The sequence below is a fragment of the Cololabis saira genome, chromosome 18 (genome assembly GCF_033807715.1).
Source record: "Cololabis saira isolate AMF1-May2022 chromosome 18, fColSai1.1, whole genome shotgun sequence".
Classification (NCBI taxonomy): domain Eukaryota; kingdom Metazoa; phylum Chordata; class Actinopteri; order Beloniformes; family Belonidae; genus Cololabis; species Cololabis saira.
In genome coordinates, this window is record NC_084604.1 from 444,327 (window position 1) to 472,270 (window position 27,944).

At 45.4% G+C, this 27,944-nt stretch overlaps 1 protein-coding gene across 1 annotated transcript in view; it reads left to right on the plus strand.

The window, feature by feature from the left end:
- dse (dermatan sulfate epimerase) overlaps window positions 1-24,437 on the plus strand; it is a 93,477-nt gene extending 69,040 nt beyond the window's left edge. The window contains exons 4-6 of the mRNA XM_061746904.1: window positions 8,390-8,629; window positions 18,637-18,844; window positions 19,011-24,437. Of these exons, the coding sequence (XP_061602888.1) occupies window positions 8,390-8,629; window positions 18,637-18,844; window positions 19,011-20,757 (2,195 nt within the window). The 3' untranslated portion in view covers window positions 20,758-24,437. The remainder of the gene's footprint in view (window positions 1-8,389; window positions 8,630-18,636; window positions 18,845-19,010) is intronic.
- Window positions 24,438-27,944: the final 3,507 nt, after the last annotated feature.

Sequence of the window (27,944 nt, forward strand, 5' to 3'; positions counted from 1 at the left end):
GTCTGTGTTCACGTCCGTGTTCATGTCCGTGTTCACGTCTGTGTCCGTGTTCACGTCTGTGTTCACGTCCGTGTTCACGTTAGTGTTCACGTCCGTCTGTGTCTGTGTTCACGTCCGTGTTCACGTCTGTGTTCACGTCTGTGTTCACGTCTGTGTTCACGTCTGTGTTCACGTCCGTGTTCACGTCTGTGTTCACGTCTGTGTTCACGTCTGTGTTCACGTCTGTCTGTGTTCACGTCCGTGTTCACCTCTGTGTTCACGTCTATGTGTTCACGTCTGTGTTCAGGTCTGTGTTCAGGTCTGTGTTCAGGTCTGTGTTCACGTCTGTTTTCAGGTCTGTGTTCACGTCTGTGTTCACGTCTGTGTTCACATCCGTGTTCACCTCTGTGTTCACGTCTGTGTTCATGTCCATGTTCACGTCCGTGGTCACATCTGTGTCCGTGTTCGCGTCTGTGTTCACATCTGTGTTCACGTCCGTGTTTACGTCAGTGTTCACGTCCGTCTGTGTCTGTGTTCACATCTGTGTTCACGTCCGTGTTTACGTCAGTGTTCACGTCCGTCTGTGTCTGTGTTCACGTCTGTGTTCAGGTCTGCGTTCAGGTCTGTGTTCACGTCTGTGTTAACGTCTGTGTTCACGTCCGTGTTCACGTCTGTGTGTGTTCACGTCTATGTGTTCATGTCTGTGTTCACGTCTATGTGTTCATGTCTGTGTTCACGTCTGTGTTCACGTCTGTGTTCACGTCTGTGTCTGTGTTCACGTCTGTGTCTGTGTTCACGTCTGTGTTCACGTCTGTGTTCACGTCCGTGTTCACGTCTGTGTTCACGTCTGTGTTCACATCCGTGTTCACGTCTGTGTTCACGTCTGTGTCTGTGTTCACGTCCGTGTTCACGTCTGTGTTCACGTCTGTGTCTGTGTTCACGTCTGTGTTCACGTCTGTGTTCATGTCCGTGTTCACGTCCCTGTTCACGTCTGTGTCCGTGTTCACGTCTGTGTTCACGTCTGTGTTCACGTCCGTGTTCACGTCAGTGTTCACGTCCGTCTGTGTCTGTGTTCACGTCCGTGTTCAAGTCTGTGTTCACGTCTGTGTTCACGTCCGTGTTCACGTCTGTGTTCACGTCTGTGTTCACGTCTGTGTTCACGTCCGTGTTCACATCTGTGTTCACGTCTATGTTTTCACGTCTGTGTTCAGGTCTGTGTTCAGGTCTGTGTTCACGTCTGTTTTCACGTCTGTTTTCACGTCTGTGTTCACGTCCGTGTTCACGTCTGTCTGTGTTCACGTCTATGTGTTCACGTCTGTGTTCACGTCTGTGTTCACGTTTGTGTTCACGTCTGTGTTCATGTCTGTGTTCACGTCTGTCTGTTTTCACGTCTGTCTCTTTTCACGTCCGTGTTCACGTCTGTGTTCACGTCTGTGTTCCCGTCTGTGTTCACGTCTGTGTTCACGTCTGTGTTCACGTTTGTGTTCACGTCTGTGTTCACGTCTGTGTTCACGTCTGTGTCTGTGTTCACGTCTGTGTCTGTGTTCACGTCTGTGTTCACGTCTGTGTTCCCGTCTGTGTTCCCGTCTGTGTTCACGTCTGTGTTCACGTCTGTGTCTGTTTTTCACGTCTGTGTTCACGTCTGTGTTCATGTCCGTGTTCACGTCTGTGTTCACGTCTGTGTCCGTGTTCACGTCTGTGTTCACGTCTGTGTCTGTGTTCACGTCTGTGTTCACGTCCGTGTTCCCGTCTGTGTTCCCGTCTGTGTTCACGTCTGTGTTCACGTCTGTGTCTGTTTTTCACGTCTGTGTTCACGTCTGTGTTCACGTCTGTGTTCACGTCTGTGTCCGTGTTCACGTCTGTGTTCACGTCTGTGTCTGTGTTCACGTCTGTGTTCACGTCTGTGTTCACGTCTGTGTCTGTGTTCACGTCTGTGTTCACGTCTGTTTTCACGTCCGTCTGTGTCTGTGTTCACGTCCGTGTTCACGTCTGTGTTCACGTCTGTGTTCACGTCCGTGTTCACGTCCGTGTTCACGTCCGTGTTCACGTCTGTGTTCACGTCTGTCTGTGTTCACGTCTGTCTGTGTTCACGTCTGTTTGTGTTCACGTCCGTGTTCACATCTGTGTTCACGTCTATGTTTTCACGTCTGTGTTCAGGTCTGTGTTCAGGTCTGTGTTCACGTCTATGTTTTCACGTCTGTGTTCAGGTCTGTGTTCAGGTCTGTGTTCAGGTCTGTGTTCACGTCTGTGTTCACGTCTGTCTGTGTTCACGTTTGTGTTCACGTCTGTGTTCACGTCTGTGTTCACGTCTGTGTTCACGTCTGTCTGTTTTCACGTCTGTCTGTTTTCACGTCTATGTTCACGTCTTTGTTCACGTCTGTTTTCACGTCCGTGTTCACGTCTGTGTTCACGTCTGTGTTTGTGTTCACGTCTGTGTTCACGTCTGTGTGCACGTTTGTGTTTGTGTTCACGTCTGTGTTCACGTCTGTGTTCACGTCTGTGTTCACGTTTGTGTTCACGTCTGTGTTCACGTCTGTGTTCACGTCTGTGTTCACCTCTGTGTTCACTTTGTGTTTGTGTTCACGTCTGTGTTCACGTCTGTGTTCACGTTTGTGTTTGTGTTCACGTCTGTGTTCACGTCCGTGTTCACGTCTGTGTTCACGTCTGTGTTTGTGTTCACGTCTGTGTTCACCTCTGTGTTCACTTTGTGTTTGTGTTCACGTCTGTGTTCACGTCTGTGTTCACGTTTGTGTTTGTGTTCACGTCTGTGTTCACGTCTGTGTTCACGTCTGTGTTCACGTTTGTGTTTGTGTTCACATCTGTGTTCACGTCTGTGTTCACGTCTGTGTTCACGTCTGTGTCTGTGTTCACGTCTGTGTCTGTGTTCACGTCTGTGTTCCCGTCTGTGTTCCCGTCTGTGTTCACGTCTGTGTTCACGTCTGTGTTCACGTTTGTGTTCACGTCTGTGTTCACGTCTGTGTCTGTGTTCACGTCTGTGTCTGTGTTCACGTCTGTGTTCACGTCTGTGTTCCCGTCTGTGTTCACGTCTGTGTTCACGTCTGTGTTCACGTTTGTGTTCACGTCTGTGTTCACGTCTGTGTCTGTGTTCACGTCTGTGTTTGTGTTCACGTCTGTGTTCCCGTCTGTGTTCACGTCTGTGTTTGTGTTCACGTCTGTGTTCACGTCTGTGTTCCCGTCTGTGTTCCCGTCTGTGTTCCCGTCTGTGTTCACGTCTGTGTTCACGTCTGTGTTCACGTCTGTGTTTGTGTTCACGTCTGTGTTCACGTCTGTGTTCACGTCTGTGTCTGTGTTCACGTCTGTGTCTGTGTTCACGTCTGTGTTTGTGTTCCCGTCTGTGTTCACGTCTGTGTTCACGTTTGTGTTCACCTCTGTGTTCACGTCTGTCTGTGTTCACGTTTGTGTTCACGTCTGTTTGTGTTCACGTCTTTTTTCACGTCTGTGTCTGTGTTCACGTCTGAGTGTTTGTGTTCACGTCTGTGTTCACGTCAGTGTTCACGTCTGTGTTCACGTCTGTGTTCACATCTGTGTTCACGTCTGTGTCCGTGTTCACGTCTGTGTTCACGTCTGTGTTCACGTCTGTGTTCACGTCTGTGTTTGTGTTCACGTCTGTGTTCACGTCTGTCTGTGTTCACGTTTGTGTTCACGTCTGTGTTCACGTCTGTGTTCACGTCTGTCTGTTTTCACGTCTGTCTGTTTTCACGTCTATGTTCACGTCTGTCTGTTTTCACGTCTGTCTGTTTTCACGTCTATGTTCACGTCTTTGTTCACGTCTGTTTTCACGTCCGTGTTCACGTCTTTGTTCACGTCTGTGTTCACGTCTGTGTTCACGTCTGTCTGTTTTCACGTCTGTCTGTTTTCACGTCTATGTTCACGTCTTTGTTCACGTCTGTTTTCACGTCCGTGTTCACGTCTGTGTTCACGTCTGTGTTTGTGTTCACGTCTGTGTTCACGTCTGTGTTCACGTTTGTGTTTGTGTTCACGTCTGTGTTCACGTCTGTGTTCACCCTTGTGTTTTCATGTCTGTGTTTGTGTTCACGTCTGTGTTCACCTCTGTGTTCACTTTGTGTTTGTGTTCACGTCTGTGTTCACGTCTGTGTTCACGTTTGTGTTTGTGTTCACGTCTGTGTTCACGTCTGTGTTCACGTTTGTGTTTGTGTTCACATCTGTGTTCACGTCTGTGTTCCCGTCTGTGTTCACGTCTGTGTTCACGTCTGTGTTCACGTTTGTGTTCACGTCTGTGTTCACGTCTGTGTCTGTGTTCACGTCTGTGTCTGTGTTCACGTCTGTGTTCACGTCTGTGTTCCCGTCTGTGTTCACGTCTGTGTTCACGTCTGTGTTCACGTTTGTGTTCACGTCTGTGTTCACGTCTGTGTCTGTGTTCACGTCTGTGTTTGTGTTCACGTCTGTGTTCACGTCTGTGTTTGTGTTCACGTCTGTGTTCACGTCTGTGTTCACGTCTGTGTTCACGTTTGTGTTCACGTCTGTGTTCACGTCTGTGTCTGTGTTCACGTCTGTGTCTGTGTTCACGTCTGTGTCTGTGTTCACGTCTGTGTTTGTGTTCCCGTCTGTGTTCACGTCTGTGTTCACGTTTGTGTTCACGTCTGTGTTCACGTCTGTGTTCACGTCTGTCTGTGTTCACGTTTGTGTTCACGTCTGTTTGTGTTCACGTCTTTTTTCACGTCTGTGTCTGTGTTCACGTCTGTGTTTGTGTTCACGTCTGTGTTCACGTCTGTGTTCACGTCAGTGTTCACGTCTGTGTTCACGTCTGTGTTCACGTCTGTGTTCACGTCTGTGTCCGTGTTCACGTCTGTGTTCACGTCTGTGTTCACGTCTGTGTTCACGTCTGTGTTCACGTCTGTGTTTGTGTTCACGTCTGTGTTCACGTCAGTGTTCACGTCTGTGTTCACGTCTGTGTTCACGTCTGTGTTCACGTCTGTGTTCACGTCTGTGTTTGTGTTCACGTCTGTGTTCACGTCTGTGTTCACGTCTGTGTTCACGTCTGTGTTTGTGTTCACGTCTGTGTTCACGTCAGTGTTCACGTCTGTGTTCACGTCCGTGTTCACGTCTGTGTTCACGTTTGTGTTCACGTCTGTGTCGATGTTCACGTCTGTGTTCACGTCTGTGTTCACGTCCGTGTTCACGTCTGTGTTCACGTCTGCGTTGACGTCTGTGTCTGTTTTCACATCTGTGTTCACGTCCGTGTTCACGTCTGTGTTCACGTCTGTGTCCACGTCTTTGTTCACGTCTGTGTTCACATACATGTTCACGTCTGTGTCTGTTTTCACATCTGTGTTCACGTCCGTGTTCACGTCTTTGTTCACGTCTGTGTTCACATACATGTTCACGTCTGTGTTCACGTCTGTGTCTGTGTTCACGTCTGTGTCTGTGTTCACGTCTGTGTCTGTTTTCACATCTGTGTTCACGTCTGTGTCCACGTCTGTGTTCACGTCTGTGTTCACGTCTTTGTTCACGTCTGTGTTCACATACGTGTTCACGTCTGTGTTCCCGTCTGTGTCTGTGTTCATGTCTGTGTTCATGTCTGTGTTCACGTCTGTGTTCACGTCTGTGTTTACGTCTGTGTTCACGTCTGTGTCCGCGTTCACGTCTGTGTTCACGTATTTATTCCTGGTAATCTAAAAGCATTCAGGTTCAGTCCAGATAGTCACCTAGTGATTTAAACATATTAAACAGAGGTTTTGATAAGCTTCTCTCTCTCTTAAGAAATCTTTTCTTCACGATGCAGTCAACGGGGACATACTTAATTCTCTCCCTACCAAAGCAGACCGAATACTTTACGAATACTTTTAATTCAATTCAATTATCAATATACATGCCCCTTTGAATGAATTAGGATTAGGAATCCCATCAGTCCCTGCTTTTCTCAGGGTTTGAGGCAACTCATCCATCCGAAGAAAGCCTGCTCCTCTCCGACAGCTGCTGACTGGCTCGCTTTGGGCTAATGTAGAAATAAAACCACGCAGGCGATCAGGACTGCCAAAAATGTGTTAATTCAAAGAGAAATTTACTACTTGTGGTTCAGATGCAAGGATGTTTTTGAAAACAGTAAGTCAATGTAAAATAAACATACTTCTCATTTGCCAGCATCTATGGTCTTCAGTAATCTCGTTATTACTGACAAGATTCATATGGCCTCACTTTTTAATCAAGCAATCAAGAAAGTGTAGCATCCTTCAGTGTCTTGGCTGAAGCCTTTGATTCAGTAAATCCTAGGCTTCTCCTGCAAAGACCTTCCAGCATCAGTTTGTCTATAGATAATTAACTTGACTAAAATAAGATCAAATAAAAGGACATCATCACATGAGGCTCAACCGTTCAAACACTGAATATAACTTCAATGGTTATTATTTGCCAATCTCAGAGATTTAGAATAAACATTAAAATGATCCTTTCATTTGCTGAATGTGGCTTTAGTTTTTAAATACCTACATCTAGTTTTGATGCAGAAGTATAATCAGCCTTTACACCCCTGGCTGCACAGATGCACCAGGACTAGGCTGCATCAGAAGTGGGAGTTGTTTCTTTCCTCACAGAACTTCTGGATACTTGAAATAAAATGATGGTTGCCAGTAAGTTCAGACTGGACATCCTGGCATAATAAACGGGACTGTCCGGTAGGTGTGAGCTGCACGGGTTATGTGAGGAACAATGGACGAGATAAATCTTCTGCTCGGAGCATGTTTTTAAAAAGCCTCCTCCTCAAGCCTTTCTTTCTTTTTTTTATTTTATTTTTGTTTGGAATCACATGTCAACAATACATACATCTTTATCGCATAGTTACTTGTTTCAACACAGTGCTCCAACTAGTTTTTTTCCACTCACAAAACTTGTTATAACAGAACACATGAACTCATGTTTTCTATTATAGTAATACAAGAAAATAGATAGTTAAACAAATCTTGTTTAAAAGAGGTAAAAGAAAAGAAAATGAAACAAAAGCAGGGCGTTTCAGGGAAATATACATTTTCCATTGCTCCCAGATGTCTTTGAATTTATATTGCTGCAGCCTCATTGAGAAAGTAATTTCTTTCCATCACAAATATATCATAAATTATATTATACCATTCATCTAGAGATGGGATGTCTGGCTTAAGCCATTTCTTTGTTATTGCTATTCTTGCAGCTAAGCTCAGTATTCCAAATAAGTGTTTAGTTTCAGAACTTACAGTGGTTGAACGTACAAGCCCAAGGAAGAGTTCGTCCTAATTTAATGCAACGTCCTCCCCAAATATAATCACTGGTTCTGTGTGAACGTTACGCCAGACAATATTTATTTTTGGACCGGCCCAAAACAGGTAATGATTGGCTTCCTGGGAATGACAACGTCCTCCAGCAACTGGAGGAACCAGAATAGTGACCATGTTGAGCTGGTGTGATAAAATATCTAATGAGACACTTCCGGCCAAATGATCTCCATGTATTTGAGCTCGTGATCCTCCGCTGAAATCCACAGGATTTTTCCCTCAGGCCTTTCAGGCTCGCTGCTCTCTCCAGTGCTCTCTCCACCATCTACTTCCACATCGTCGTCCTCGTCCCCCCGTGAGGACTGTCTAACCCGGGGGTCTCAACCCGCGGCTCTAGAGCTGCATGCAGCTCTTTAGCGCCGCCCTGGTGGCTCCTGGAGCTTTTTCAAAAATGTTTGAAAATGGAAATCGATGGGGGAGGGAAATATATTTTTTGTTTTAATATGGTTTCTTTAGGAGCACAAACATGACACAAACATTCTTAACGTTTTCCAATCCTGTAAAAATGTGTAGAATAAATATTACATCTCAACATTCGTGTTAATGAAGATTTGTACGGAAGAGTATCAGGGCCATGCAGGAGAAAACATATTTGAGAGGGGAAGATTTTTTTTTCATTATGCACTTTGAGAAAGAAGTCAAAATGTCGAGATTAATGTTGAAATACAATTTCAAGAATAAAGAAAATAAAGAAATTGTACTTCAAGTTAATCTCAACATTTTGACTTTTTTCTCGACATTTTGACTTTTTTCTCAAAATTTCAACTTTTTTCTCAGCATTTTGACTTTTATAATGCATAATGAAAAAGAAAATCTTCCTCCGCTAAAATATTATTTTTATTTTTCTCCTGCCTGGCCCTAATACTCTTCCATAGATTCACGTAACAAAAAGAGTCATGTGGAAAGACATTAGCAAGCTACATTTGCAGCCGAGTAGCAAGTTATAACTAATATAGCTACATGCAGCATGTGTTGTCTTCATTCTAAGGCTTATACAAGACTTTTCATTTTTTGCGGCTCCAGAAATATTTGTTTTTTGTGTTTTTGGTCCAATATGGCTCTAAAACATTTTGGGTTGCCGATCCCTGGTCTAACCTGAGACACCGTCTCACATTCCTCTGTTCCAGGTTACCTGCAGGAGGCGTACCTCTGGACCAAGCAGGTCCTGTCCATCATGGAGAAGTCCATGGTCCTCCTGCAGGACGTGACGGACGGCTCGCTGTACGAGGGCGTGGCCTACGGGACGTACACCACCCGCTCTCTGTTCCAGTACATGTTCCTAGTGCAGCGGCACTTCGCCATCAGCCACTTCAACCACCCCTGGCTGCTGAAACACTTCGCCTTCCTGTACAGGACCATCCTGCCGGGTGACTGTCCGCCTCCCGCTCTGCCTAGGTTTTCATGAAGATTTCTAGATGTAGGCAGCCAAACACAGAGCACGTCAACAATCTGGGAAGCAGTGTTTATGTAAATGTACTTTATTTATACAGCCCTTTACAGCCACCTCTAGGTGAGCCAAATGCTTTACAGAATAAAACATACAGAAATACAACATACAATCATAAGACAGCAAAAAAATAAATAGAATAAAACAAAGAGTAAAAAGTGTCACCACACTACTGGGTATGAAAAGCCATTCTAAATAAATAGGTTTTAAGCCTTGATTTAAAAAGACCCAGGTCAGAGATGGTGTGTAAGTTGCAGGGGAGCTTGTTCCAGAGCCGGGGAGGGGGGGTTGAAAAGGCTCGGCCGCCCCAGCGCTTGAACTTTGACCTGGCACTTCCAACAGCAGTTGGTTTGAGGATCTCAATGCCCTGCCATGAGTGGGGCAAGGCCGTTGAGGGCTTTAAAAACAAACATTAAAAGCTTAAAATCAATTCTAAAATGGACAGGAAGCCAATGGAGTGAATAGAGGACCGGAGTAACCGGAGTGCTCACGTCTTTTAGGGATAGTTAAAAGACGGGCAGCTGCATTCTGCACTAGTTGAAGGCTGATAGAGGTCTTGGAGACGCCAACATATAGTGCATTACAATAGTCTGATCTGGAGCTGATTAGAGCATGAACAGCTTTCTCCAGGTTGGGACGATTTTAAAAAGATTTCACTCTGGCCAGGAGGCGTAACTGATAAAAACTTGTCCTAACGACATTGTGTATGTTTATGTAGCTAAGAATGGTTCACACACATCCACTTTTGCGCTTGCCGGATTTCTTTTTGCCAAAAGTGTGATTACGGGCCAATCCCAATACACCCCCTACTTTCTACCACTAGCCCTCCCTCACTACTACTACCCCTAAAAATGAAACCACAGATTTTAGGGCACTTGAAATCTTCCCAGGGACCTGTCCCAATACTCCCACTACCCCTACTTTCAGCACAACCCCTTAATTTTGCTTGCTACTTCACTGCGTGGTTTACGTTCGGGTACGTAAGAGACTGCGTAGTTACGTTTGCACATATGTCACACCATATCAGGAAGCAGAGAGCCAAAAGCTGTTTTAATTTCCGCTGTAGCGCTGTTAATATGCCACTTTATTAAGTTTTAATATTTTTTCAGGCGTAAAAGTAACCGTTAAGATCCCCAACCTGGGCTCAGTTTATCCTAATAACGCCTGTTAAGAAATTTGATCCGATGTTTTCGGAGAAGAGCCGCCGGCCCGGGGCAGGAGCAGCAGCTCACGGCCGGGTCAACCTGCGCCGTCGTCCCGGGGAGAAACCTGCAGCTCTGTGGAGAATTACCACCGGCTGAAATAAATCATTTAGGAAGATAAATGTTGGTTTAATAGATGAAATCTAACAGTTGTAGCTATGCCTGTTAAGAAATTTGCTCCGAAAATTTCGGGATGTTGATGCCTGCCGGCCGGGAGCTGATTTATGGTTCTGCGTTAAATTGACGCAGAGCCTACGGCGTAGTAGGGTACGGCGCGCGTCGCCGCGTAACCTACGCCGAAGGCTCTGCGTTGGTGTAACGCAGAACCATAAATCAGCCATTATTCTGGCGAGGTTTGAAAAAGACTTCGCAACAACGGGCAAGCGAGTGATTATGTACATTCACTGAGTGAATATTATGAAAGTAAAATATATATTTCTGGCTAGAAATGTAATCAAAATGCATTTTTATGCAGAAACTAACTCAAAATATTGATTTTACTCACTAAAAAATAAGAAATGTCCACCATGTTTTTTTTTTTGATTCAGTCCGCAAATGACGACGAAAAGCATTCTGGGAAATTTTTCTGGCCCTAGGTCAGCTAGTGTGCAACTGAAAACCCTTGCTCTGTAGGGCTAGATTCATAACCACTCGCCCTCGTTTTCCGCACTCCCCCTAGGTGAAAAGAGGAATTGGGACACCACTACCCTCACGGGAACGCGCAAAATTTAGGGGTAGGGCTGAAAAGTAGGGGTAGTGGGGGATTGGGACAGGGCCTACATGTGACGTACACGTGAAAATAACCCCTGGTTGCTACGAGGTAGTGTACCTTCTCCGTGGTACGGATATGGGGTATGCATGCGTGTTGTGATACCCCTCCAGGATGCCGTTCAAAGCTCTGCTGAGACCTGCAGGGATCTGAGGTCCCCTGGAAGTTTAGTCTGTTGGTCAGGGGAGGGAAGGGGGGGGGGGGGGGGCAGCAGGGGGGGAGGGCAGCAGGGGGAGAGGGCAGCAGGAGAGGGGGGGGGGGGGGGGGCAGCAGGGGGGGCAGCAGGGGGGGAGGGCAGCAGGGGGAGAGGGCAGCATGGGGGAGGGGCCCCGGCTCACTTTGAGACGTGTCACGGACCGACACCAGACGCTTGTGTGCGGCTGCTGAGCAACCACGCTGCACCCAGAGGGCAGCTCCCATAAGGCAGAGAGAGCTGTTCATGTTCAGACTTAACCCGGGCTGATAGTGAATCACGCTAAAACCTGCAGCTGGCAGCTCCTACCACTGAAGGACCTGGCGTTTGCAACCAGAGAGACTTTATTCTCTGCTCCCAAGTAAAGCTGAGAGGACTTTGGGCCAATCTCAATGTTCACCCTACTTTCTACCACTAGCCCTCACCCACTACCACTTCACCCTAAAAATAAAGCCACAAGCGGTAGCGCCCTTGTAATCTTCCCTAGGGATTGGGACACCACCTGCTACGATGTTCCCGAGGGCTAGTTCCCTCTGGAGCTCATCCCCCTGTGCTGAGTTTTGGGATTTTAGCGGTTACTTTCTGTCACAGTGTGTCAGCTCAGGTTTTACTCTGGATAATTTCAATTCAATTCATCCATCCATCCATCCATCCATCCATCCATCCATCCATCGTCCGCCGCTTATCCGTTCCCGGGTCGCGGGGGCAGCAGTCTCAACAGAGATGCCCAGACTTCCTTCACCCCAGACACTTCATCCAGCTCTTCCTCAAGCTCTTCCGAGGGGAGTCCGAGGCGTTCCCAGGCCAGCTGAGAGACATAGTCTCTCCATTGTGTCCTGGGTCTTCCCCGGGGTCTCCTCCTGGAGGGACATGCCTGGAACACCTCCCTAGGGAGGAGGGACATGCCTGGAACACCTCCCTAGGGAGGTGGGACCTGCCTGGAACACCTCCCTAGGGAGGCGTCCATTGGATCCGGTACAGATGTCCAAGCCACCTCAGCTGACTCCTCTCAATGTGAAGGAGCAGCGGCTCGACTCCGAGCTCCTCCCGGGTGACCGAACTCCTCACCCTATCTCTAAGGGAGCGTCCAGCCACCCTGCGGAGAAAACTCATCTCGGCCGCTTGTATCCACGATCTTGTCCTTTCGGTCACTATCCAAAGTTCATGACCATAGGGAGGGTAGGTGCGTAGATTGACCGGTAAATCGAGAGCTTCGCCTTTCGACTCAGCTCCTTCTTCACCACGACGGTCCGGTACATCGACCGCATAACTGTGGACGCTGCACCGATCCGTCTGTCAATCTCCCGCTCCATCGTTCCCTCACTCGTGAACAAGACCCCAAGATACTTGAACTCCTCCACCTGAGGCAGGAATTCTCCACCCACCTGGAGAAGGCATGCCACCCTTTCCCGGTGGGGAACCATGGCCTCGTTTTTGGATTGGCTGATTCTTATCCCTGCCACGTCGCACTCAGCCTCAAACCGCCCCAGAACATGCTGAAGGTCCCGGTCCGATGAAGCCAACAGGACAACGTCATCGGCAAAAAGCAGAGACGAAATCCTGTGGTTCCCAAACCGGATCCCCTCCGGCCCCTGGCTGCGCCTAGAAATCCTGTCCATAAAAATTATGTCAATTCAATTCAATTTTATTTATATAGCGTCTATTACAACGGAAGTTGCCTCTAGGTGCTTTCCAGAGACCCAGAACATGGGTAAAAAGAGAGAAATAGAGTATCTTAGAAAAGATACTCTCTTTCTAATTTCAGCCGGCATCTTTGCAAGGTCTTTTGTTTTTGTTGTGAGTTAATGTGCACATTTCCCCCCAAATCATATTGTCCTCTGGGGACACTGAAGTCATGTACTTCCAGATTGGTGTGATGGCTGTTTGCTCCCATGCTTGTATGCTACTCTTTGAGCACATAAAGGCTGGACCTTGCATACAAGGATGAATTGGACCTGGAGATCCATGATTTTTTCCTGATGTGTTGATGTTTTTGTCTTTTTCCATCACGTCTTGCGAAGAAACCCTTTCCCTTTGCCATCTGAAGGTGGCATTAAAATATATCTCCAATGAGCTGACAAGATGTCAGTTAGTGTCTCAGAAGCTCTTAATTAGTGTTTGTAAAATTCAGATCTGATATCCGTGCAAACTGAGTGAGTTTAAGAAGTTTACTCAACTGTTCCATCAGACGTTGAGACAGAACGTTTGTATTTGTGCTGAACGTAAACTTATCGTTGTAACTGTATCCGTGTAGCTGGTTGTGTGCTTGAATGCTTTGATTAAACAAATGACTAAGTGTATCCTGTAAGTGGTTTCTAAAAACCCTCTTTCTAAAAACCCTCCTGTGTAAGGTTGGGGTTAGTACCCTCTGGTAAGTGTTAGGGTTGGGGTTAGTACACTCTGGTATGTGTTAGGGTTGGGGTTAGTACCCTCTGTTATGTGCTTGGGTTGGGGTTAGTACCCTCTGGTATGTGTTAGGGTTGGGGTTAGTACCCTCTGGTAAGTATTAGGGTTAGTACCCTCTGGTATGTCGTAGGGTTGGGGTTAGTACCCTCTGGTATGTGCTTGGGATGGGGTTAGTACCCTCTGTTAAGTGTTAGGGTTAGTACCCTCTGGTATGTGCTTGGGTTGGGGTTAGTACCCTCTGGTAAGTGTTAGGGTTAGTAACCTCTGGTAAGTGTTAGGGTTAGTACCCTCTGGTATGTGCTTGGGTTGGGGTAAGTACCCTCTGGTAAGTGTTAGGGTTAGTACCCTCTGGTATGTGTTAGGGTTAGTAACCTCTGGTAAGTGTTAGGGTTAGTACCCTCTGGTATGTGCTTGGGTTGGGGTAAGTACCCTCTGGTAAGTGTTAGAGTTAGTACCCTCTGGTATGTGTTAGGGTTGGTGTAAGTACCCGCTGGTATGTTTTGGGGCTGGTGCCCTCTGGTATGTGCTTGGGTTGGGGTTAGTACCGTCTGGTAAGTGTTAGGGTTAGTACCCTCTGGTATGTGTTAGGGTTAGTACCCTGTGGTATGTGTTACGGTTAGGACGCGCTGGTAAGTGTTAGGGTTAGTACCCTCTGGTATGTGTTAGGGTTAGTACCCTCTGGTATGTGTTAGGGTTAGTACCTGCTGGTATGTGTTAGGGTTAGGACGCGCTTGTAAGTGTTAGGGTTAGTACCCTCTGGTATGTGTTAGGGTTAGTATCCGCTGGTATGTGTTAGGGTTAGTACCCTCTGGTAAGTGTTAGGGTTAGTACCTGCTGGTAAGTGTTAGGGTTAGTACCTGCTGGTAAGTGTTAGGGTTAGTACCCTCTGGTATGTGTTAGGGTTAGTACCCGCTGGTAAGTGTTAGGGTTAGTACATGCTGGTATGTGTTAAGGTTGGGGTTAGTACCCTCTGGTATGTGCTTGGGTTGGGGTTAGTACCCTCTGGTAAGTGTTAGGGTTGGGGTTAGTACCCTCTGGTAAGTGTTAGGGTTGGGGTTAGTACCAGCTGGTATGTGTTATGGTTAGTACCCGCTGGTATGTGTTAGGGTTAGTACCATCTGGTATGTGTTAGGCTTGGGGTTAGTACCCTCTGGTATGTGTTAGGGTTAGTACCCTGTGGTATGTGTTAGGGTTAGGACGTGCTGGTAAGTGTTAGGGTTAGTACCCTCTGGTATGTGTTAGGGTTAGTACCCTCTGGTATGTGTTAGGGTTAGTACCCTCTGGTATGTGTTAGGGTTAGGACGCGCTGGTAAGTCTAGGGTTAGTACCCCGTGGTATGTGTTAGGGTTAGTACCCACTGGTAAGTGTTAGGGTTAGTACCTGCTGGTAAGTGTTAGGGTTAGTACCTGCTGGTAAGTGTTAGGGTTAGTACCCTCTGGTATGTGTTAGGGTTAATACCCGCTGGTAAGTGTTAGGGTTAGTACCCGCTGGTATGTGCTTGGGTTGGGGTTAGTACCCTCTGGTAAGTGTTAGGGTTGGGGTTAGTACCCTCTGGTAAGTGTTAGGGTTGGGGTTAGTACCTGCTGGTATGTGTTAGGGTTAGTACCCGCTGGTATGTGTTAGGGTTAGTACCTGCTGGTATGTGTTAGGCTTGGGGTTAGTACGCTCTGGTAAGTGTTAGGGTTGGGGTTAGTACCCTCTGGTAAGTGTTAGGATTAGGGTTAGGACGCTCTGGTATGTGTTAGGGTTAGTACCCTCTGGTATGTGTTAGGGTTAGTACCCGCTGGTATCTGTTAGGGTTAGTACCTGCTGGTATGTGTTAGGGTTAGTACCCTCTGGTAAGTGTTAGGGTTGGGGTTAGTACCTGCTGGTATGTGTTAGGGTTAGTACCCTCTGGTATGTGTTAGGGTTGGGGTTAGTACCTGCTGGTATGTGTTAGGGTTAGTACCCTCTGGTAAGCAGTTTACTCAACTGTTCCATCAGACGTTGAGACAGAACGTTTGTATTTGTGCTGAACGTAAACTTCTCGTTGTAACTGTATCCGTGTAGCTGGTTGTGTGCTTGAATGCTTTGATTAAACAAATGACTAAGTGTATCCTGTAAGTGGTTTCTAAAAACCCTCTTTCTAAAAACCCTCCTGTGTAAGGTTGGGGTTAGTACCCTCTGGTAAGTGTTAGGGTTGGGGTTAGTACCCTCTGGTATGTGTTAGGGTTGGGGTTAGTACCCTCTGTTATGTGCTTGGGTTGGGGTTAGTACCCTCTGGTATGTGTTGGGGTTAGTACCCTCTGGTAAGTATTAGGGTTAGTACCCTCTGGTATGTCGTAGGGTTGGGGTTAGTACCCTCTGGTATGTGCTTGGGATGGGGTTAGTACCCTCTGTTAAGTGTTAGGGTTAGTACCCTCTGGTATGTGCTTGGGTTGGGGTTAGTACCCTCTGGTAAGTGTTAGGGTTAGTAACCTCTGGTATGTGTTAGGGTTAGTACCCTCTGGTATGTGTTAGGGTTAGTACCATCTGGTATGTGTTAGGCTTGGGGTTAGTACCCTCTGGTATGTGTTAGGGTTAGTACCCTGTGGTATGTGTTAGGGTTAGGACGTGCTGGTAAGTGTTAGGGTTAGTACCCTCTGGTATGTGTTAGGGTTAGTACCCTCTGGTATGTGTTAGGATTAGGACGCGCTGGTAAGTGTTAGGGTTAGTACCCTGTGGTATGTGATAGGGTTAGTACCCACTGGTAAGTGTTAGGGTTAGTACCTGCTGGTAAGTGTTAGGGTTAGTACCTGCTGGTAAGTGTTAGGGTTAGTACCCTCTGGTATGTGTTAGGGTTAATACCCGCTGGTAAGTGTTAGGGTTAGTACCCGCTGGTATGTGTTAAGGTTGGGGTTAGTACCCTCTGGTATGTGCTTGGGTTGGGGTTAGTACCCTCTGGTAAGTGTTAGGGTTGGGGTTAGTACCCTCTGGTAAGTGTTAGGGTTGGGGTTAGTACCTGCTGGTATGGGTTGGGGTTAGTACCCTCTGGTAAGTGTTAGGGTTGGGGTTAGTACCCTCTGGTAAATGTTAGGGTTGGGGTTAGTACCCTCTGTTATGTGCTTGGGTTGGGGTTAGTACCCTCTGGTATGTGTTAGGGTTGGGGTTAGTACCCTCTGGTAAGTATTAGGGTTAGTACCCTCTGGTATGTCGTAGGGTTGGGGTTAGTACCCTCTGGTATGTGCTTGGGATGGGGTTAGTACCCTCTGTTAAGTGTTAGGGTTAGTACCCTCTGGTATGTGCTTGGGTTGGGGTTAGTACCCTCTGGTAAGTGTTAGGGTTAGTAACCTCTGGTATGTGTTAGGGTTAGTACCCTCTGGTATGTGTTAGGGTTAGTACCATCTGGTATGTGTTAGGCTTGGGGTTAGTACCCTCTGGTATGTGTTAGGGTTAGTACCCTGTGGTATGTGTTAGGGTTAGGACGTGCTGGTAAGTGTTAGGGTTAGTACCCATCTGGTATGTGTTAGGGTTAGTACCCTCTGGTATGTGTTAGGATTAGGACGCGCTGGTAAGTGTTAGGGTTAGTACCCTGTGGTATGTGATAGGGTTAGTACCCACTGGTAAGTGTTAGGGTTAGTACCTGCTGGTAAGTGTTAGGGTTAGTACCTGCTGGTAAGTGTTAGGGTTAGTACCCTCTGGTATGTGTTAGGGTTAATACCCGCTGGTAAGTGTTAGGGTTAGTACCCGCTGGTATGTGTTAAGGTTGGGGTTAGTACCCTCTGGTATGTGCTTGGGTTGGGGTTAGTACCCTCTGGTAAGTGTTAGGGTTGGGGTTAGTACCCTCTGGTAAGTGTTAGGGTTGGGGTTAGTACCTGCTGGTATGGGTTGGGGTTAGTACCCTCTGGTAAGTGTTAGGGTTGGGGTTAGTACCCTCTGGTAAATGTTAGGGTTGGGGTTAGTACCTGCTGGTATGTGTTAGGGTTAGTACCCGCTGGTATGTGTTAGGGTTAGTACCATCTGGTATGTGTTAGGCTTGGGGTTAGTACGCTCTGGTAAGTGTTAGGGTTGGGGTTAGTACCCTCTGGTAAGTGTTAGGATTAGGGTTAGGACGCTCTGGTATGTGTTAGGGTTAGTACCCTCTGGTATGTGTTAGGGTTAGTACCCGCTGGTATCTGTTAGGGTTAGTACCTGCTGGTATGTGTTAGGGTTAGAACCGTCTGGTAAGTGTTAGGGTTGGGGTTAGTACCTGCTGGTATGTGTTAGGGTTAGTACCCTCTGGTATGTGTTAGGGTTGGGGTTTGTACCTGCTGGTATGTGTTAGGGTTAGTACCCTCTGGTATGTGTTAGGGTTAGTACCCGCTGGTATCTGTTAGGGTTAGTACCCGCTGGTATGTGTTAGGGTTAGTACCCTCTGGTATGTGTTAGGGTTAGTACCCTCTGGTATGTGTTAGGGTTGGGGTTAGTACCCTTTGGTAAGTGTTAGGGTTGGGGTTAGTACCCGCTGGTATGTGTTAGGGTTAGTACCCTCTGGTAAGTGTTAGGGTTAGTACCCTCTGGTATGTGTTAGGGTTAGTACCCTCTGGTATGTGTTAGGGTTAGTACCCTCTGGTATGTGTTAGGGTTGGGGTTAGTACGCTCTGGTAAGTGTTAGGGTTAGTACCCGCTGGTATGTGTTAGGGTTAGTACCCTCTGGTTTGGTTAGGGTTAGTACCCTCTGGTATGTGTTAGGGTTGGGGTTAGTACCCTCTGGTAAGTGTTAGGGTTAGTACCCTCAGGTATGTGTTAGGGTTAGTACCCTCTGGTATGTGTTAGGGTTAGTACCTGCTGGTATATTTTAGGGTTAGTACCCTCTGGTATGTGTTAGGGTTAGTACCCTCTGGTATGTGTTAGGGTTAGTTCCCTCTGGTATGTGTTAGGGTTAGTACCCTCTGGTATGTGTTAGGGTTAGTACCCTCTGGTATGTGTTAGGGTTAGCTCTGGTATGTGCTTGGGTTGGTGTTAGTACCCTCTGGTATGTGTTAGGGTTAATACCTTCTGGTAAGTGTTAGGGTACCATTAGGCCAAGCTATGTCAGATCTATCTTAGGAAAGAGAACAAGATAGTAATCTTAAAAACATGAAGGGTCCAGCTCAGTCTCCAGACTTGGACCACATCGAGCTGGTTTTGGATGAACTGGACAGAAAAGCAACCTACAAGTGTCACACATTTATGAAGACTTCTTCCACAGAGTTGAAGAACTTTCTAAAGAATATTTGTTCTCCATTGAGGAAGGAGTAACTGTGTTCAGTTGAAGCCTGAAGATGGCTACTTTGATGCGTCAGAAGTTTACCATACATCTGGGATCATAAATTGATTGCATTGATTTAAAGTCAATTGTTTATGCTTTTTTTTACCAGGATTTCAGCGGACTATCGCCATTGCAGATTCCAACTACAACTGGTTCTACGGCCCAGAGAGTCAGCTAGTCTTCCTGGACCGTTATGTGTTGCGTAACGGCAGTGGAAACTGGCTGGCAGATCTGATTCATCAAAACCGGGTGACTGAAGGGCCGGGCCAGGCTGGAAAGGGCCAGCGCTGGTGCACGCTCCACACAGAGTTCATCTGGTGAGCTGCTGGATTTGATATCAGCAGAGCAAATCATCCAACACCCTGTTTTGATCAGTGACATGCCTGGCATTTCTGTGTTTGTTCTGTTCAATCTATGTTTTTCCAGTATATTTTCCAGATACTAAGATTCTCTGTCTGATATCTGCTTGCCGTTGTTCTGCAGGTACGACCCAGGCCTGATCCCAAAAGCACCAGCAGATTTTGGAATGCCTCAACTCCACTACTTCGAGGACTGGGGCGTAGTCACGTATGGCAGCGCTTTACCCGCGGACACCAACCGCTCCTTTCTCTCGTTCAAGTCCGGCAAAATAGGGGGACGCGCCATCTTTGATATTGTTCACAAGAACAAGTACAAAGAGTGGATCAAAGGGTGGAAGAACTTTAACGCCGGCCACGAGCACCCTGATCAAAACTCTTTCACCTTTGCGCCCAACGGTGTCCCGTTCATCACAGAAGCACTATACGGACCCAAGTACACTTTGTTGAACAATGTAGTGCTGTTTGGGCCGGCCCTCTCAGGGAGCTGCTTTAGGCCTTGGGTTGGACAGGTTACAGAGGCCTGTGAGTCCAAGTGGCTGAATTACAAGGTGGGCCTGGCAGCTGATGCCCAGGGAAGGGTCGAAGCTGTAATGAAGAGGGAGGATATCGTCTTCATCCGAGGTGAGGGCCACTCGGCTTATAATCCCGAACTGAAGATCAGGAACTTCCAGAGGAACCTACTCCTCCTTCACCCACAGCTCCTGCTCCTGGTGGACCACATCCACCTGGACCCAGATAGCCCAGCCAGGGCCATGGGTGCCTTCTTTCACAACACAGAGCTGCCGTTCCACAGTATAAAAGTGGACCATGTTCATGGAGCGTTTGTGTCACACGGAGAAGATAAATACAAGATGTTCTGGATGGACGATACAAACAACAGCAACAAAGGGATGGTAGGTTACTGGAATTACCCCCGAGGGTACCCATATAATGGCTCTAACTATGTGAACGTCACAATGCCATTGAGGTACCCTTATACGAGGATGGCCTATATTTTCTTTGGACCAGATATAGATGTACAGAGCTTCAGCCTGCGTGGGGACAATCAGAGAGTGGATATTTATATCGCCACCAAGGAGCACACCTACACCATCTACTTGCTGACTGGAGAGGTGGTGAGTAGGCCTCTGTTCGCCATGGTGCTGGTCGACCAAAAGAAGATTGTATTTGAGAGGGCAGCAGCGATGGCGGACCACTTGCCCGCCGAAGTGGAGGAGTACGTCAGTGTGGTGGAGGACAATCTCCAGCACGTCAAGCCAGTCTTCCAGCAAATGGAGAGGCACATCCTGGGACGGGTCCTCAACACCGCCAGCTTCCGTAAGACTGCAGAACGCCTCCTTCAGTTCTCCGACAAGAAGAAGAAGGAGGAGGTCATCGAAAAGATATTCACTATGTCCAGGAAACAGAGCAAAGGTAAAGGAGGAAAGAAAATAAACCTCGGGGAGAAACTTACGGAGAATATGCCTGACATTTTTGCACAGGTTGAGGTAAGTGAAAAGAAGGAGAGACAGAGAACTTCGAAGCGTACGTATGAGGACAGTCCAGAGGAAGGGGACGGAGATTCCCGGGCCTTTATGGATTATGCAGAAGGCCGCAAGAACAGAAAGGGCGGCTTCATTAAGGGCCGCAAATTCAAGGAGGTGCACATTGTGGCGACGGCAGGAAGTGAAGGTCTCTCCAACACAGCCTCCTACATTCGATTGTTCCTCCTCCTGAACACTGCCACCTTCTTCTTACTGCTGGCCGTTCTGCTCACTCGTTTCCAGAGGGGACGGAGCCTGCAGACGCAGAGGTGCTTCTACACCATCCTCCTGATCGACTGCTTCATCCTGCTGTACCTCTACTCCTCCTGCTCTCACACACAGTGCTAGCATCATCAGCATTTACAGCGAGACAGGCTCACAGTGAACCTAAAGCACTTTACACCTCACTCGGGGGCAGGGCTGACAGCAAAGCATTACGACCACTGTTCAAAAGATGTTTGCCATTTCAGGGAGAAAAAGCGGAAATATATTGACATTATATATTGATTTTTTTTACTCACGCCAGAATGCACCTTGTGTTCATCCAGTGACATGTGACAGACCTGGAGTCTCACTTTCCGTTTGGAACTGTTAGGACGCTACAAAGAGCAGTACAGTAATCCCTGTTTTTTTGGGGGGGTTACGTTCCAAAAAGAACCCGTTATAGGTGAAATCCGCGAAGCAGCAACCTTTTTTTTTTTTTTAACAATTATTATACAAGGCTTCAAATTGCGGAGATTAGCACCGCCCCACGCGACCCGATTAATTGGATTTGAACGGAAGAAAATGAAAAATTATTATGAAAAAAAATACAACAAGTACAGTAGGAGAATTTGTGACTGGCGCGTATTCCACTGCTCTTCTGAGCCGCTGCATCCTGACTCGCTCTGTAGCGTCTTTTTCTCCTAAAGCCGCGGTGCAGGTGTGTTTTTTCGAGAGAAGAACATAGTTATGGGTCGTTGTTGTCGCTCTTTTTTCTTCTGGGCAAAAAGATTCTTATAAACCGACATCCCACCATGGATTATATCTGAGACTGTAATGAACGATTCATCAAAGGTCCCGTTCTTGAGCTGCTGCTGAAGCTCATTGGCTGTTCTCGGCTTGTTGCTAAGCAACCAACGTTATTGACACAGGAAGTGAAGAAGCGGGGAGACTGTTTACCCAATCAGAATGCAGAACACGATGCACAATGCAAATCCGTGAAGCAGCGAGACGTGAAAGGTGAACCGTGTTATAGCCAGGGATTACTGTACCGTAAGATCGGGTGCTACAGTAAGAGGTGGCTCGACGGGTTTCCTCCTCGAGGGTTTTCCTCCTAACTATCCGTTTGTAGAAAAAAAAATTCTTCTTGATGTATCAAAGTGTCCGTGAGCGAGACACTGAAACCCCAACATTGTTTCCAATATGTTCACTATTTTGTGATAAAAAAAAAAGAGAGCGTGATGCAGACGGTGTACAGGACTCATGTGTGCAGTGTGACAGGTGGGCGTTTTTGAATGCAAGGCTGTGTATAAGACTAAAGGTCTGATTTGATGGACCAATCCATCCATCCATCCATCCATCCATCCATCCATCCATCCATCCATCCATCCATCCATCCATCCATCCATCCTGGGTCTGCCTCAGGGTCTCCCCACCTCCCCACAATTTGTTCAGGACCACACCGGGCTCCTAAACAAATGCCTGAACCACTTGAATTGGCTAATCTTTATGTGGCAAAGCAGTGAATGAAAGGACTTCTTGCACTACCTGTGAGGGAGAATCCAGCCACCCTGCAGAGGAAATTAATTTGAACTTCTCTTGTCCACAAGGCCGTTCTTTTGGTCCCTACCCACAGGTTGTGACCGCGGCTGAGACTAGGATCATAACAGGGGTACCTTGAATACAAAATTAAGTTACGTACGGCAATGTTACTGGTGACATGTAGCTCCAAAAAATGTGAAAAGAAGTCCAAAAAGCTTAGAAAAAACAAGAAAAGTCTTCCGCAGGCCGCCCAAACCAATTCAATTCAATTTTATTTATATAGCGTCTAATACAACAAAAGTTGTTTCTAGGCCGGCGGTCGGCAACCCACGGCTCTAGAGCCGCATGCGGCTCTTTAGCGCCGCCCTAGTGGCTCCCTGGAGCTTTTTAAAAAATGTTTGACCTTTTTTTTTCTTTTTTTCTTTTTTTTTCCTTTTTCTTCTCTTTTTTCTCTTTTTTTCCTTTTTTTCTCTTTTTTCTTTCCTTTTTAATCTCGACATTTCGGCTTTTTTCTCAACATTTGATCTTTTTACTCGAGATAGTACTTCAACATTAATCTCGACATTTCGACTTTTTTCTCGACATTTCGACTTTTTTCTTGACATTTCGCCTTTTTCTCGAATGCATAATGAAAAAAAAATCTTCCCCCAGTTATAACTAATATAGATACATGCAGCATGTGTTGCCTTCATTCCAAAGGCTGATTTATGGTTCCACGTTACACCAACGCAGAGCCTACGCCGTACCCTACGGCGTCGATTTAACGTGGAACCATAATTCAGGCTTAAGGCTTATACAAGACTTTTCATTTTTTGCGGCTCCAGACATATTTGGTTTTTGTGTTTTTGGTCCGATATGGCTCTTTCAACATTTTGGGTCGCCGACCCCTGATCTAGGCGCTTTCCAGAGACCCAGAACATAAACCCCCGAGCAATTATTATATAAACAATGGCAGGTAAAAACTCCCATAGTGGGAGAAAAGCCTTAAGCCAAACAGTGGCAAGAAAAACCTGGACCAGGACCTGGATCATAAGGGGGTAGAAACCTGGACCAGGACCTGGATCATAAGAGGGTAGAAACCTGAACCAGGACCTGGATCATAAGGGGGTAGAAACCTGGACCAGGACCTGGATCATAAGGGGGTAGAAACCTAGACCAGGACCTGGATCATAAGGGGGTAGAAACCTGGACCAGGACCTGGATCATAAGGGGGGACCCTGCTGCCGGAGGCCAGACTGGGGTGGGGGGGCCAGGCAGTGTGAACCCAGTTTAAGTTTGGACCATTTATGGTTCACACTATACACTGTAAAAAAAACAAATAATGTTGAATTTGTTCTTCAGTTTTGCAAGTTATAATAAATTAATATCCCATTCATTCTCCTTGTAATTTGACTTTTATCCTCAGCTATTAAGAATGAATCCCATAATATTGTAATTTTTCTTCCGTAACTAGTTGATTTTTATTCTCTTTATTTCTCTCATTTGATGTTTATATTCCCAAAGTCAGGACTTTGAGCCTCATGTCCTTATCTCTGTTCCAGAATACGGCAACTTTTAGTGTTGTACTATGATCAAATTTAAATTTGTCATATCCATTGTGTTACCATTTCTACTCAAGTAATTTACGACTTTTATTCTCATAGGATTAACAACAGTATTCTCAAATTAGATTATTTTTTCCCAAAATTACTGTACACATGTAATATTATAAATTACATTCATCTGGGTCTTGATCTTGAAGTTCATTCTCATGAACTTGGTATGATATTCAGATTTTTATAAAAATGTAACTTCTAATATCACTGATTTGACAGTAAAACTCGCTCATAGATTCAAGATTCTCAACATTACTCAAATTTTAGTATTAACTAGTACTCAATGTTTGTGGGACTTTATAGGCTTGTTGGTCATGGCTTTATGGAAAGAATGAACAAAATCTGAAACCAATCAGCCAATAGGGGGTGATTATGATTAGAAAATAATTGTTTTTGCTCATATAATGAGGGTAATGTGAATTGATATGAAAACAAACTCCAAGGATACTGATGTCTTAATCACTTAACTTCATGGAAGTTGGTTCCAAAGTAATGGTGCCTGATAGCAGAACGCCCGCCCTCCAAATCTACATTTAGATACTCTAGGAACTACGAGTAAACCTGCACCCTGGGAGCGGAGAGCTCGGCCAGGAACATAAGGCACTATCAAATCTTGTAAATACTGCGGAGCTAAGCCGTTTTGGGCTTTATATGCAAGTAATAACATTTTAAATTGAATTCTGAATTTTACAGGTAGCCAATGGAGCAACGCTAACACTGGAGAGACGTGGTCTCTCCTGCTGATTCCTGTAAGCACTCGTGCTGCTGCATTCTGGATCAGCTGGAGCCTATTCAGCAAATTACTTGGACATCCTGCTAACAACACATTACAGTAATCCAGTCTAGAAGATGCAAACGCATGAACTAGTTTTTCTGCATCCCTCTGCGAGAGGATTTTCCTAATTTTTGCAATATTACGGAGATGGAAAAACGCTATTTTACAAACCTGATTAACATATGGTTTAAACGACAAATCCTGATCGAAAACAACACCAAGGTTTCTCACAGTTGCACTGGAAGCCATCGCAACACCATCTAGTCCCTTCCTAAGATGCTCTGGACCAAGAATGATAACCTCTGTTTTATCTGAATTTAGAAGCAAGAAATTTCTGGACATCCAGTCCTTGATGTCCCTAAGACATGCCTGAAGTTTAACTAACGGTTCTGTTTCATCCGGCTTCATAGACAAGTAGAGCTGCGTATCATCAGCATAACAATGAAAGTGTATGCCGTGATTCTGGATTATACTTCCCAACGGCTGCATGTATAAACTAAACAAGATTGGCCCTAGCACTGAACCCTGCGGAACACCATAACAGACCCTCGACTGTTCTGAAGAAACCTCATATACATGAACAAACTGGAACCTGTCAGATAGATATGATTTAAACCAACGTAGAGCTGTCCCTTTAATCCCAACAACATGCTCTAACCTGTGCAGTAAAATGCCATGATCAACAGTGTCAAAAGCAGCACTGAGGTCCAGTAAAACCAATATGGACACTAATCCCTTATCTGAGGCCATAAGAAGGTCATTCGTAACTCGAACCAGTGCTGTCTCTGTGCTATGATGCATTCTGAACCCTGACTGAAAGACTTCAAACAGATCATTTCTATACAAATAGTCACATAACTGGCTTGAAACTGCCTTTTCCAGAATTTTAGATACAAATGGAAGGTTAGAAATTGGCCTATAATTAGCTAAGGTGTCTGGGTCAAGGGAAGGTTTTTTAAGTAAAGGTTTAATTACTGCCACTTTGAAAACCTGTGGTACATATCCTAAGCTTAGGGATAGGTTGATTTGGTCCAGTATTGTCACACCAATAAGAGAAAAAACATTTTTGAATAGTCGAGTCGGGATAGGGTCTAACATACATGTGGTAGACTTAGCTCTATTAACAAGTGAAGTCAGCTCAGGGAGGTCTATAGGATCAAAACAATCTAGAGTCAAGTCAGAACCTAGGGAAGTCGCTAAAGCTGAAGAAACGCCCACAACCGGCTGGTTGATTTCTTCTCTAATTCTCGTGATTTTACTGTTAAAGAAGCTCATAAAGTCCTCACTACTGAGAGCTGCAGGAATGCACGGCTCCACAGAGCTGTGACTCTTTGTCAGCCTGGCTACAGTGCTGAACAGAAAACGTGGGTTACTTTTGTTATCCTCTATCAACGTTGAATAATAAGCTGTTCTTGCTTTGCGAATGGCTTTTTTATATACTATTAGAATATCTTTCCATTCACGATAAGAGTCTACAGACTTACAAGAGTGCCACTTCCTTTCTATTTTACGCACGCTTTGTTTCAACATGCGAATATCTGAATTGTACCAGGGAGTTAAGCTCCTGTGGCTAGAAACCCTCCTTTTCAAAGGAGCAACTTCTTCTAAAGCTGAGTGCAACAGATCAGCAGTGTTACTAACACCGTCACCTGCGCCGTCACTGACGTGCACCTCTTGAAAATTGTAACTACGCGTCGAGGAGACACAGACGGAGAGGGCTGTGATTGGTTCACTTGGAAGCGAAGCATTTCCGGTTTCCGGTTTGAAGCATTAGTGAACTTTCAGGGCTCTTTTCTTTGTTTATATGTTATTTTTTTTGTTTTGTTTTTTTGCACAATAGTTGTCCTTATCTCTTTGATTTACTGTGACCGGAAAAAGTCGGATAAACCATTCAGAAAAAGATCGCTAACTAGTGGCCGCGGGGGGTACTGCACCGCAACCTTAATTCAGCCTTTACATGTATATATGTTACAGCAAGATCTATATTTTTGGTCTCTTTTTATTACTGTTTATAAATAAAATGTATATATGTGCATCCATGTGTTTTGTCTGATTAATAATGTTCAGCATATTTCAGCAGGTCTAAAACAAGCAAATGCAGAACCGAATACGGAAGCGTATTGCATTCACTTGAAAAAAAAAAAAATCTGCTCTGTTTTTCTGAATTAACGAGTTAATTATGTGAAAATTCTGAGAAAGGTTTTGATGGAAAAAGAAAAATCGCTTTCTGTCTGAACAACTGCAAAGTCCTTAGGTGCCTGCGCAAAGTCGACTAATAACAATACCATCGATATAACTTAAAGACAAGAGTATCTCCCAATGTTTCAAACCAAAGGCAAAATAAAACTGTATTAAACTGGACAGGAACATGTTTGCTTCCATGAAATCCAGCTCTCAAGTGAATGACAGCTTCTTGCAGGTTGTGAAAAAAAAAATCAGCTGTTTTTCTGAATTAACCAGATGGTTAATTCAGAAAAACAGCAGATTTTTTTTTTTTCATTGAAATTTTTCTCAAAATTCTGAGATAATTATCTCGTTAAATCAGAAAAACAGAACAGACAGAGCCAACACATTAAAAACAACAAAAAGCTGAGCTCCATTTAGGTGCTTTCAGTTTGTTGGCATCATTAACCAGAGCAAAGCAAAGTAACGTGCATGTTATTAAGACGGTTTCTCGTCAGTAGGCCTGCTGTAAGAGAGAACAGCTTTTCTTAAGCAGATGAGTAACAACTTAGAAGTGTGTGAGGACTTGACGATGATTCTAATGCTACTGGTACAGTTGCGTGTGAACGCTATGTTTTTACAGCACAGACAACTGAAATACGTCAGCCTTTAAAAGGCGAAGCTAATAAATAAGCAGGCGAATCTTTTCCCCCTCGAATGACAACGTTGAAACATGGTCCACATGGTCCACATGGTCCACATGGTCCACATTACATTCTGTCAGCCAGGTACACCTCCATTTCTTTCCAGGCGGTATGAAATAGGCCTGTATTGAAAAAATTGATTTTCCGATTCTAAATCGATTCTCATATTAATTGCTAAAAATCGATTTGTATGTCTAAAGATCGATTTTTTTTCATCATTACACAAGAATAACTGGTGCCATGTTTATGCCTTTAAATATGTTTAAAGGTATGAAAACATTAAAGTTTTCAGTTATAATTGCATAAATTGTCTATATTTCATTACTTTATATACTGTCTTGGGGTTACATTTGCATAAAATGCTAAAAACCAAATTCTCAAAAATTAAAAACCAAAATAGACCGAAAATGGAAAAAATTTAATTGGAATGTGGGAAAAAAATCAAACCGATTTCATCCGTCTCTGTTTCCTCCCTGGATCCGTTTGATAATTCTGACCCACAATGTTTCTGAAAGCAGTTCTATCAGCATTCTGGGAACTGATTGACATCTGATC